Raw genomic sequence first — 13,412 nt, 5'->3', positions numbered from 1 at the left:
AAGTTTTAAGTAACAATGGAAGTGTCAACAATGGAAATCTTACGTAACAATGGAATTGTTAAGAGAAAGCGACGTGCGATACGCAGATGCAGTTTTTTCGTTTTTGCGGGAAATCGAACATATTTTTAGACCCATCTAAAAATTCTCTAAGGGGACCCAATTCTTGCATTCTGTGAAAACGGGTAAGGTTGACTGTAACGTAATAATCTTTATCTTAGTTATCGTTACTTTTGCCCGAGCAACGCCAGGCCCACCTGCTAGTAATTATATAACTGAGTTTAAGTACAAGGTGGTTAATTATAAATATAATAAATGGTATTTGGATGTTTTTAATGAATGGGGATCGATGACCTATCTGAATATAGAAAGACCTTTTTGTATTACACAAGCAATATTATATGTGCGATGTAATATGATTAGAAGAATGTTAAGTCCATGTATGGAGTACCGTGAATTTTGTAATACTACTGTTAATTTTGACGCTTTTCATGTAATAACGGAATGTTAGGCGCTGACAGCAGTCAGACAAAAGTGTTTTGGTGAAGATTGTTTTTCGGTTCAAGCATATAAACGGTTGTTACAAGACTGGGATAAATATTATTGTATATTATAGTTTTGTAACTAAGTTAAATGATTGACTATTTATTTGTTAAGATTAAGAAACTTTTTTTTCCAGATGCTTACCACCTGGAGGTGTAAATTGACTATTTAAGTGAACGACTTAGTGTTTGGGAGTTGGCAGCGTTTATGGTCGGCGCTTTTGGGCGTATTTTAAATAATTTTTTAATATTTTGCAAGTAATTGTTTAGTTTTTTTTCTTTTCTTTTATTTAATTTATTTTGTATACGTCGACCATTCGCTGCCATTTTTTCATTCGTGTTTTTCATGTATTTTACTTATAAGAATATAAACATTATCATTATATTGGATAATATTAACCTTGTGTTATCTTTCTATTTTTTCTTTTCAGTCTAATTGTCACGCGATGTATTGTTGTATTGTTATTTCTTTTGTATTGTTATTTATAACAGTTTGTAATTTTGGTTATAAATAGGGTTGCCACCTCATAACTTAGTCTCGGCCGGAGAAGATGATTTAAGAAAAAAAAAACACATACGCATACATATACAGTTTTTTTATTTATATAAATCCCATAAAAAACAATTAAGTGTTAATCGTGCGTCATTAAAGGTTGATTAAAATCGCGATAAAATTCTTTCGCGCGAGTAAAAATTTTTGAATTAAAAAACATCCGAAAATAATATATATATTTTTAGGGTCCAACAGACTGTTTGTTATGTAATGCTATTTAACCTGCTCAAGTCTAACTCTAACTATATATATATAACTTACCATTAATCATCAACCAACATGAACACTGATTATCAAACTATCAGCTATGTACGCTATATCATTTCACTCTCAATAGACATCTCTTGACAGAACAATCACAAGAAAGAGTACATCTACATAGCATGCAGCAGCACTGAGCCTATGCCAGTTATAGACGTTATGTCTATAAGCCAACGACTACCACACTAGTAATTCGGTACACGGGGGAAGAAATATATGCGACGGTTTGCATATAATTTTGTACATATTCATTTCAACTTGCACAACCCGGAGAAATATTAATTAACCCCGGAGCCCGGAGATAACTAACTCAATCCCGAAGTCTCCCGGGCAAACCCGGACAGATGGCAACCCTAGTTATAAATAGCCCGTACATACAGGGTTTCCTTGTACTAAATAAATAAATAAAAATAAATAGTAAATTCTAATCTAATATGTAAATAATGAGGTTGTCGACTACTGTTTATACTAACGTCGTAAATTCGCATGTTCGACCGTAATGGTCAAGTACTGTACTGGAATTCGTTACTTTTTTTGTGACGTGTCCATAATTGAAAATAAACGTGCCAGGTCTCCCTTTCACAGTTGCTACATACACGAGACTCTCGATAAAAGAAAACTCAGTTGTCGACCGCCATACACGATCGTGCAACTAGGCTGGCGCCGAATAACAGTGATCAATCACTGATGCACGCCGGCTTTCCAATACCTGTTATTCGAGGATATTTAATATTTAAATGTCAAGCCAATCAAAATCATCCATAAAAACTGAAAATAACAAAACTAACAGCTGTATAAGTCATAGTTTTAAAAATCGTGTAGGTGTTAGAGCATAAAATTGCCACCAGTAAAAAGCAAACTCCAAAAACACAAAATAAATCAGTATACGAAGAAAGCACTCTCTGATACTCCTTCCGCTATTAGAGGCTAAAAAGTGTCTATCAGCGCCGCATCTAGTTTTGAAAATTCTGAAGCAATCCAGTCCGATTCAAATATATCTCCAGCAATTCTACACACATCAAATTGAAACGTGTCTCCTGGCTTTTTCCATCATTTGCATTAGCCACGATTAATTAGTACAAAAAAAACGTGAACGAAAAAAACGTCCACCAAGTTCTATTACATTCAAATTATGGAGAGTCTTCATACTACAAAAGGAAAGAGCAAAAGCAACCAAAACAGAAAATGAAAAGAGGAAAATAAAAACAACGAAGAAAAAAGATGAAAGATCTTGGAAATGTCACGGCAGCGAGGGAGAACGCAGAAAAATTTTTGCATTACTAAATAAAAATGAAATTAAGATCACTGAGAAGCAAAAGTACGCAATTCTTTTTTTAAGGTTCATAATGAAAATTTGTTAGTAATTTTATGCTAATTTTCGTCATGGGATTGTGGTTTCCATATTATTTAACCGGCGGTTAGCTTTGGTTATGTGGAGACTATCCGATTTGTAAAAAAAGTAATCTAATTATTTTTAGTTTACTAGGTAAGATACAGCCTAGGTTTTTGCAATAATTTTATTATTTATTTTGAATACTTTTCCCAATTTTAGGTTTCGGATTGAATTTACCTTTTGTTGTGTATATGTGTTTTGTATTAACGGATATATTGTATGATCTTGTATAAATTTTGTATGTTTTTCCTCGCATCATAGTTATACCAGTATGCTTAAAATAAATAAATATAGCAATTTTTATGTTTTAGTACTCTTCATTGTTTTAACATACCTGCAAGTACAAATCTCCAAGGAATTGGACCAATACTTTTTCTTGCAGCCTTTACGAAAGGATTATTTGGATCTTTACTTGAATCAAGTTTAATTCCAAAAGCAGTCCTAGCAATAACATCTATTGTAAAAGTACTTGAAAATCTGAAAAGAAATGAAGTGAAGAAATATTTTAATCCTATCAGATTTATTATTTTATAGAATTCGAGTTTTATAAAAATGAAACCTGAATAATAAACGTAACATAATGAACAGCATGTACAAACCATGTCTTATACATTATAAATAACACATTATAAATACGATAAGTAATATGCATACAATAAAATTAATTATCGGTTGCACAAGTTACTATTTAAACTACAAAATACCTATCTGTAAAGTTAATTTAAGCTTTTTATTAAACTGCAGAATAAAAAAAATACCCATAATAAGATCGGCAATGACGCACAGTGCTGACACGTTGCCAATAATAAAAGCCCAGAAAAAGAAGATGGAGACAGATGAAATGGGAATGCTGAAGTGGATGTGTTATGTGATGAAGAAGAACGGGATTAGGAACGATTACATAAGAGAAACTGTCAAGGTGGATCCTATAAGTAGGAATATGCAGAAAATTAAATTATGGTGGTTTGGACATGAGAAGGAAGAAGTAACGACTACGTTGGAAAGTGGATTGGAAAGTTGGGTTGGACTATGTTGAAAAGACCGAAGCTGAAATGAAAAGACAAGTAAGTGGCAGAGGATTTGGAGAGAGGGGATGGAGGAAAGAGGACTCCTGGATAGAGACAAGTGGAGAAGGCAGATTAAAGATGTGAATGTTATCCTCATATCAGCATGAGAAAAAGCAAAAACAAAAAACGAGATTAAACTGCAGAATAATGTACTTTCACTCAGTGGAGAGCTGTCACCCATTTGCTGAAAAATTCTAACTGCTCAGTCGTCTTATTAAAAGCACGATAAACAAGATGAAAGAGAAAAAAATGAATAAGCAAAAGCGTGGGACGGATTGAAGAGTAGACATGGTAAGATACTATCTACGATATTTTAATATACGTACTGTACTTTATAATAAAATATGATATATTATTACGTTATATAGACTTCGACACTTCAAACTCGCTAACGTTACGTAGACAACAAAGTATTTTAAAATCGAAAGCAATTCTTGAAATTTACAATCGCTATATAACGTAATATTTGATCGTTTTGAAAGATATTCTGCCAATATTAGGGTAAACTTTGCTTAAATAGTCAGAAATAATAAAAATTGTTCATATCCGAATCAGATTTGTCAGCCATCGTTTTTCTTCTCTGATTTATGGAATAAATTTTAATTAACCGAAACCAGCGGTTATCTCAGCCGGCAGTTTATCCCAAAGATTTTTCTACATTTTTAGCCCTGTGGCGATTAAGAGAGTCTTTTTTTCTATCAAGGTCATCGTGTTTCACAATATGGCGGCCCACGTGGGGAAAAACTGGATCCTACATTAGGAGAAAAGATTACTATTAACAATTTCCTGGAGTTTTTTGCATCGATTAGTTTCATTTTCCAATTCGGAGAACGGCAAAGCTGACACTTTACCTGTTCACCATTCGACCGTCTATCGCAAAGACATCGTTGAATATGTACGCAGGTATAATTTAATTGAAAATAATACTAAAATAAAATTAACAATGTACTTACTTAGTAACATCTACTTCCTTTCCTCCTTTGGATTCTTCTATGATATTGTTAATAAATGTTTGGCAACAGTCATCGACTGATTTATCCATCTACAAAGAGTTCGGGAAAAATCCATTACATAAAATTTATTTCATGCTGTTAAATTTTACTCTAATATATATTTTGATATGTAACTGAAGTAAAAAAAGGAAAAATAATTCTCACTAGTCTCAGTTTTCCAGAAGTGAAACTGGGTGTCATCATACTTCTTAATTGTTTCCATCTTTCTCCAGTTTCCATGAATAATCCCTTGTCCAAAATTGGATTTCCAAAACGAAAATTCTAAATTTTAATATAATTTCAACTTTATATTAAATATTCGGATGAAAACAAGTTAATATATACGTTTTATAGAAAGACTGCTCTGAATTTTTTTATTATACTGATAAGAAAATGCTGATAACAAATATGATAATATATAATTCTTAGTGTCATCATTATTTTAATATTTACCCTTTTATCCTTAAAATAATGAAAATCCTTCACAAAAACAGTCTTTATCAATTCTGGATCCGCTATCATTAATGTGGGTTGCGATCCCTCATAAATGCTAATAATATAAAAAGTATAAACGTAATTTATATATTAAAAACAGCATACAATTCGATTAAATAATGCCAACATTTATATTAATTTACGGTAACACAAGATATTTTGTATCTGTATTTTCAAAAATGTGACATTAATTAGGCTGCAATTTTAAAAAATTAGGCTGCAATTTTAAAAAATTGTAAACTTATAATTTCTCACTATCGACCTTTGTCCGTCTGCTTTTCTTTCCTTAATCTCGAAAATCGTTTTAGATAAATGAAATTGAAGACAAGATATGGAAATCGTAGAGGCAAGAAGCCCCATTAACTATACACGAACGTCCGAAGCAAACCAGAAGTTAAGGTTATTTCAATTCAAATCCTTTCGTTTGAAAGCAGTTAATAGATGAGCGGCACAACTCTATTGTTAAAGGAAAAGTACGATGTACAAGGCTAAGAAAGCACTATATTAATTTGAGGTGGAGAGTACATATTTTAAATTAAATAAATTAAAAATATGATTAAAATTACAGCCCGGCATGATGAATTTTATTCAACACAGATTAAGCACCAATTTTCATAGAACATTTATCGTTTCTTAATTGAAAATTCCGAACCAATTTTAAATAAGTTTCGAAAAGTTTAAAAACATCACGTGTGTATTATTATAAAGTGAATTTATAAAAATCAGATAAGTTTTTAAGTAGACAATACTAATAGATTAATTTTTATTACCTTATCTATAAATAATAATCATAATACCATTTATCTTATCGATAATAATTTGGTTTGTTTTATGATGTAAAATATACTCTTGCTTATACTTATTTATACAAATTTTAAATTAATTTTCGTAAAGAGTTTTTAATTATTATTTTTTTAATAAATAACAATTTGAGGAAAATGCAACAATATTTCTGATAGTTTTAATTAGAAAACACATTCTAAAAATAATTTTTTTTACCATATTTAAGTTATATTGAACATGGCATCATCATATAGCCTAGAGTGTTGCCAGTATACCTTTTTTATGAATATTCAAATATTATCGAAGTAGAATTTCTGTAGTTTTTCAATCCATTCCTTCCATCGTGTAAATAATTACATTTTTGGTTTCACTGCCACTAAATTATCTAAGAATTTGCTTATTTCTTTCTTTCTTATTAAAATAAGTAAATTAATTACATATTTAATTAAAAACATTTTTTAATTCTAATTTAGTACAATGAATCAATATTTACGATTTTGATAACACAATAAGATAATAAAGCAAACGTATTATAACTTAGAAGTGCGCGATTTATCAGCAAATATAAATTATGACGTTTTTAATTAAAAATAAAATTCTTAACGAACTTCTGATCAAAACATTTAAACCTCATAAGTGTTTTATGTAAGATTAATTCGATTCTTCCCATTCTCTGCATGACCTAAGAATATTTTTTCTCTCTTCGTTCTAAATTATCTATTCTTATGTAATCTTTAACGTCACATTCAATTCACAATTATAAAATAGTGCGTAACTTGGTTCTTTCTTTCGCATCATTTGCGTCATTTCATATAATTTTTTCATTTTTTTTAAAGTATCAAACAATTTATTCTTATAACAGATCGATAAAAATTATTATAATCTAATATAAATGTTACTTGATACTAAGAAAGTATTAATTATAAAAATTAAATGTTTAAATAATTTAATGTGGTTTTAAGTAACATTTTTAAATCACTTGCATCTCAGTTTTCTATAAAGATAAAAAATTACTTTCCTAATAGTTTAATTAAAAATAAACACTTTTATTACCCAAATATTTTTCCATATTTGTTATACCATTCTTGTTCTTGTTTGGCTTGATTCTAGAAATAATTTTAATAAAGATGGATAAGGAATTTTCAGTTTAACTTATATTTAGTAATTTGAAATGTTTTTACATTGTAGAATAATAAAAAACTGTCTTACACATTTTATATTCCAACCTATTGATCCAACCAAAAATCTTGGAGGCACTTCAGGAATTCCTCGATTTTTCCAATAGCCAAAGTTCCTCGTCATATACCTATACAAGCAATTTTTATTATTACAATTATACTATAAATATAACAAAATATTGGTTTTAGTATATTAACGATGCAATTATATCATGTGTAAAAGAATGCTGTTGGTAAATTCTTAAAACCATTTTATCTTTTATTATATTATAACGTACTGTATTTAAGAAATTACAAATTATCTTCTTAAATATTGTGAATAGAGTACGCATGTCATATGTCAAATGGTTTCTTTGAAAAGTTAAAATAAAACATTATTTCTAACAATTTATGTTTATTAGTTAATATTAATCTAAATTATATATTTATGTAAGTAAGTAAATAAGGTCAAGATCACAATGATGTACTTACAGATAAAAAGCCAAGAAAAGGCCCAAAGGAAACAAAATATATGCAGGAATACCAAAGAAATCCATTATTTCGNTTATTGTTATTCATACCGTAAGAATTACCAGGAATGGTTGACGAAAAGAACTCTAAAACGATGAGTTAGTAATAATGAATTTGGAAAAAGATCTTTCTTAATGTATATCGATCGTTTTGGAAAACGATCGATATACATTAAGAAAGATTTTTTTCCAAAACGATCGATATATTAATTTATTAAGAATCGATATATTAATTCATTAATTTCAAAATTCCTTCTATTTATTAATTGATTATTGACATTATAATTTAATATTCCAATCAATAACTTACGAACGTATCTGAAATCAATGGTACTTTATACACTTACGTTTTCTGTGTAATATTAACAAGATGGTATAGCAAATATGGTTATTAGAAACGTAGCATATAAAATTAAAATATAAAAATCCAATTAAAAATTAATGGAGTAGTTCAATAGAAGTACTTTGGTAAAATTGCAATATTCTACCACAACTTCTTGCGTAATATCTGCAGGCTGTTTTAATGTAAATTTAAAGGCGAATGACAGGTATAGTGCAGAGATTAAAGACTTTTAAAGTAGGCACTTTGACATAATATATTTTATTCATTACATTCGTTTTCCATTTAATATTAACTGAGATGCATTTTAAAATGTGTCATATAACTTTTCCACTTTTATTGTTTTCGCATTGTAGGATCTAATACAGTATTGATATAACCTTAGTGGATTTGCCAAATAGCGAGGCAGTTGCGTAGTCAGTCTATCACCCTGGAGATCCGGTTTAAACAATGCCATCTAGATAATCAGGCCTGTGTTCTGGAAAGTAGAGCTAACAAGAGCAGTCGTAACAATTCGATGCCGGCAGGGAAGCACAAAATGCAACTTATTTCTTAGATGATTTCCTTCTGTTAATCATTCAGTTTTGTCGTTCGTAACTTTCTGTAATAACGAAAAGTACAATTTAATTTTTTTTGCGATTTTACTTTTTATTTGTACTTCTCATTCTATTATCTATCGAAGTAGAATTAAACACTTTAAAATAGTTTCTGGATAACAACATAGATGTATGCCGAATAGCTTCGGCTGATTTATGGATTTGATATAAAATAAAAAGAAGAGATAGATATGAAACTTGCAATGCATTTGTATATGATATACAAAGTTGACAGAAAACGTAATTATAACACTGTTGATAATTCCGTTTTATATGAATTCCATGTTGTACGAGTTTCTTAGATTTTACAAATATGTCAGCAGTTTACAGCTCGGCACACGTATTTGTAAAATCTAAGTGACTCATACAACATGAAATTCATATAAAACGGAATTTTTTTCTTTGCAGACACACTAAGGTGACATATATCAACACTTGGCAACTTATTGACTATTTATTCAGTTGGTGAATAAATAGTCAATAAGTTGCCAAGTGTTGATATATGTCACCTTAGTGTGTCTGCAAAGAAACAGCTTAATAACAACAACACGGTTTCATCAGAATCAAATAAAACGGAATTATCAACAGTGTTATAGGGGGGTCAACTGTAGTTAATCAAAAAGTACCAAATATTAGTCTAGAAATTCTTACTAGAAAAACCTAGTTTAATTCTTAGAATGTAAAAAGTTTTATTTTCCAAAAAGAAACTTGTGGAATTGGATCTTTCTTGGAATACGTGATTCAGATATAATCATTAATAAAAATTAAATACAATTACGTCAAAGAAAGCTTTCTTCTTTATTTTACTCTCTCCATCCTGTAGTGACTAAGATGGCATTTAAATTAATTAATTAAAAGCCCATCATGGTTAGACGGCAAGATGGCCGTGCGGTTAAGCTTTAATTTTATTCCGATCCTAGTCCTAACAAGTAGTTTAGCGTAAACAAGTAAAAACTTGAATTTAAATGAGTTTACTTTTTATAGGATGATGTACGTTTGAATTTGTTAAATCTCATTCGAACTCTCATTTGCTCTAAACATATGTATGAAAATCTGCTGCAATTTTTAACCTTATTCTGAATTCGGTTGTATTCTACATTGTACGGTACAGTACATTACACAATGGCAGATGATCGCGCAGTACACCAGAAAATTCCTCAAAAAATAAAATTACAAAGACAGGTGTCTTTATANGGAAGAGATAAAATTTGATATTCTTCCACTGAGAGAAGCGCTTTATTACTATTATTATTATTATTATTATTATTATTTGAACGTTCTGTAACATCCCTAAGTAAATAGCCTAAAAAATTACTGTTTGCATTAACTATAAATTCATTACTCACATGACATACTTGACCATAATATTGTATGGATAACATTACCCCGTATTTTGGAAAGAATACTTAGGATAGTTAGAGGAAAGATAGGATTGAAGACTGAAACTTCCTCTCACTCAGCCAATTATAGGTAGATTGTTATTATGTTTGCTAGGGGAAACTTACTGGACATTTTTTTCTTAATTAGTACAACTTTAAAATTCAGTACATATTTTAAAGTTGTACTAATACAATCTCTAAAATTGCTAGTTACTTTAACTATTTCAGAACTACTTCAAGAGTTGAGGAAAGCCTAACATAAAAGCTAAAAACTTTTACACTAAAATGCACATTTACACGAAATAGATTTTCGTCGTTCTGTGGAGAATATGCAATTACAAAACGTTTATTATTTTTTAAAGAAATCACAACATATTAAGTCGTTATTCTCTATTTCTCTCATTGTCCGATAACTATTTCACTTTTAGCTAATAATTTCAAACAAATTATTTACAATTTATAATTATGAGCAGAAAACAGAAAACACAAATAGGCCGATCATAAATATGAAAATGTATATTTTTTTAAAATGTTTAAGTAATTAGTCTAATTCTTAGAATGTAAAAAGTTTTATTTTCCAAAAAGAAACTTGTGGAATTGGATCTTTCTTGGAATACGTGATTCAGATATAATCATTAATAAAAATTAAATACAATTACGTCAAAGAAAGCTTTCTTCTTTATTTTACTCTCTCCATCCTGTAGTGACTAAGATGGCATTTAAATTAATTAATTAAAAGCCCATCATGGTTAGACGGCAAGATGGCCGTGCGGTTAAGCTTTAATTTTATTCCGATCCTAGTCCTAACAAGTAGTTTAGCGTAAACAAGTAAAAACTTGAATTTAAATGAGTTTACTTTTTATAGGATGATGTACGTTTGAATTTGTTAAATCTCATTCGAACTCTCATTTGCTCTAAACATATGTATGAAAATCTGCTGCAATTTTTAACCTTATTCTGAATTCGGTTGTATTCTACATTGTACGGTACAGTACATTACACAATGGCAGATGATCGCGCAGTACACCAGAAAATTCCTCAAAAAATAAAATTACAAAGACAGGTGTCTTTATAAATTCATTTATTAAGAACTTTTCTGCTATTAAATTGATATTAAGTTAGAGAATTATTGTTAACAAAGTACTGGCGGAGACACACTTCAGTTTAATAATCTCTGTTTTATAGCATTTTATTTCGTGCTTTTGTATCGATACAAATTCGCAAGTTTTTAAAATTACTTTTACTTCTTTTATTTTTATATTTTTCTTTCGTTATNAAATAATATTTTAACAATAAGACAAAGTAAAATAGGGAAATAGTTCAATATAATAATTATTTAAATTATATTTTTTACTTATTTATTAAACATCACAAAGAGAACAATGCTTTTTATGATATTTGTGGCAATAACAATTTTTTAAATATTATCTCATCTTTGGCACTGAAGAACTTCGATGTCTAAATAAGTATAGCTCTGTAGCTCAAGTTTTTAAAAAGATTTTTCTTCCTATCTATCCACCTTTAAATAAAAATATTTCGTTATACGTCGTGAAATGATTTAATAGCTTTTGTAAATTACTATGTTTAATCCAACTAGTTATATCCGATGTTTTTCATCTATAAAATTTAATCCATGAATTTTTTTGGTAGAAAATAGACTTGCCATTGATCTTTCGCTGATAATTGATACTTTTTAACAGAAGTTGCTAATTTGAAATATCCGTTTTCCTCTGTTTTTGAGTCAAGAGATGGTATAAATACTGCGTATAAAAGACTGGTTCGATACCTTGCCGAGAACTTCTTTTGTAAGAACCTCTTATACAACATCATCATCTGCAGAAAGTAAATATTTTTATTTAAAAATTTGCCTTTGACAAAAAGTTTGACTTAGACCTAACACTAGATAAGAGTAAATCTTCGAAAAATTTACAAGTTTATGTTTAGTAAAATTCATTGACTTATTATTTTAATATATACATAACTTTTTTCCTATAACTTTTTTTAAGTATTTGTTATATTGAAAAATGATCTTGAAATATTACTGAATTAGTTTCATATGATATAGAATTCTGTTTTAATAAATTTTTAAAGTAAGTATTTATTATTAGTATTACTTTAATATAAGTGATTATTGATTTTGAGGCATTTGCAATGCATTACAATAAAAATATCTGTTTAACACATTGTTTTGGGAAAACAGGTTTGTAGTAAGTTATTCTAAAGAGTTCAAGAAAACTGATTTTTTGGCTTAGACATACTCTAGATAAAAGTAAATCTTTCGAAAATCTACAAGTTTAACATCAATTTATAAAAGTGGTAAAATTTTAAACTATATTGATGAGTTTATAAAATATAAAACTCTGATGAACCATGTTATTCCATGAACAATTTTTGAAAGTTTGTTTTATAAATTTTATCAGGTTCATTCTATAACTATTTTAGTAAAAACCAGTCAATATCTTTTGAATTTAAGTATAATTAGAGCTGTAATTTTTGTTACAATCAACAAAAACTTCAATGTTATATTATTTTAAATTGCTGTGTTTTAAAAATTATTATTATTGATTCCGAAGCATTTATGCTTCACGACGAAAATCTCTGCTTAACGCACTGTTCAGGGAGCTTAGGTTTGTAGGAGAACATTCTAAAGAGTTTGGTAAAACTGATTTTTATAATGAATCTATTATTATTTTTTTAAATTTAACAGTAAGACATAAAAAATCGGCAAGACATGACAATTATTTGCATAGTTTATATCTATCATATGAAAAACAAATTTTAAGGAATTGCAATCAGAATTTCGTTTTCTTGGAGTTTAATATTCTTTAAACTCTTTCTTAATTATATTTAAATAAATACTCAGTAATATAAATTTAAATGTATCGAAATTAATTAAAATATATTTAAAACTGATCTAATTGCACATACTTTAATATACAACAAATACAGATAATAAAATTGTAACACTATGTTTTTAATTAACTTAATTAAATAAGTTGTTTTTAAAATAAATTACGTTATTTTTATAAAATTTATTCTTAAAGTTTTTTGATATATAGCCTAATAATTTACATTGAGGTGAGATGAGTTCATAATTTAAAAAAAATCTGTATAATCAGAGTTTCATTTTATAAATTTAATATCTTTAGTTAGAGTTTATGACTTAAATAAATATTATTTCAAAGAAATTATGGTTTCGTATAAACCATGTAGTAATTTAAAGTTTAATGAGTTGGTTTGATCACACAGTATAAATTCGATTTCAAGAAAGGCACTATTTGAATATTATTATTATTATTATTGCTACTGTACAATTTGAGTTAAATT

The 13,412-nt window shown here is 28.5% G+C and overlaps 1 protein-coding gene across 1 annotated transcript in view; it reads right to left on the bottom strand.

Annotated features, from left to right (window-relative positions):
* The window catches only part of LOC111621938 (lithocholate 6-beta-hydroxylase-like), a 21,016-nt gene extending 13,218 nt beyond the window's left edge, over positions 1 to 7,798 (bottom strand). The window contains exons 1-7 of the mRNA XM_023364191.1: positions 7,733 to 7,798; positions 7,293 to 7,389; positions 7,137 to 7,189; positions 5,259 to 5,355; positions 4,971 to 5,087; positions 4,767 to 4,855; positions 3,081 to 3,223 (exon numbers count right to left, since the gene is read on the bottom strand). Of these exons, the coding sequence (XP_023219959.1) occupies positions 3,081 to 3,223; positions 4,767 to 4,855; positions 4,971 to 5,087; positions 5,259 to 5,355; positions 7,137 to 7,189; positions 7,293 to 7,389; positions 7,733 to 7,797 (661 nt within the window). The 5' untranslated portion in view covers position 7,798. The remainder of the gene's footprint in view (positions 1 to 3,080; positions 3,224 to 4,766; positions 4,856 to 4,970; positions 5,088 to 5,258; positions 5,356 to 7,136; positions 7,190 to 7,292; positions 7,390 to 7,732) is intronic.
* Between the last annotated feature and the right edge of the window lie 5,614 nt (positions 7,799 to 13,412).

Source organism: Centruroides sculpturatus, unplaced genomic scaffold (assembly GCF_000671375.1).
Source record: "Centruroides sculpturatus isolate CEXI.00-Female unplaced genomic scaffold, Cexi_2.0 scaffold31, whole genome shotgun sequence".
NCBI lineage: Eukaryota > Metazoa > Arthropoda > Arachnida > Scorpiones > Buthidae > Centruroides > Centruroides sculpturatus.
Note: the sequence above shows the minus strand (reverse complement) of the source record. Positions and strands in the feature narration are given on the sequence as shown.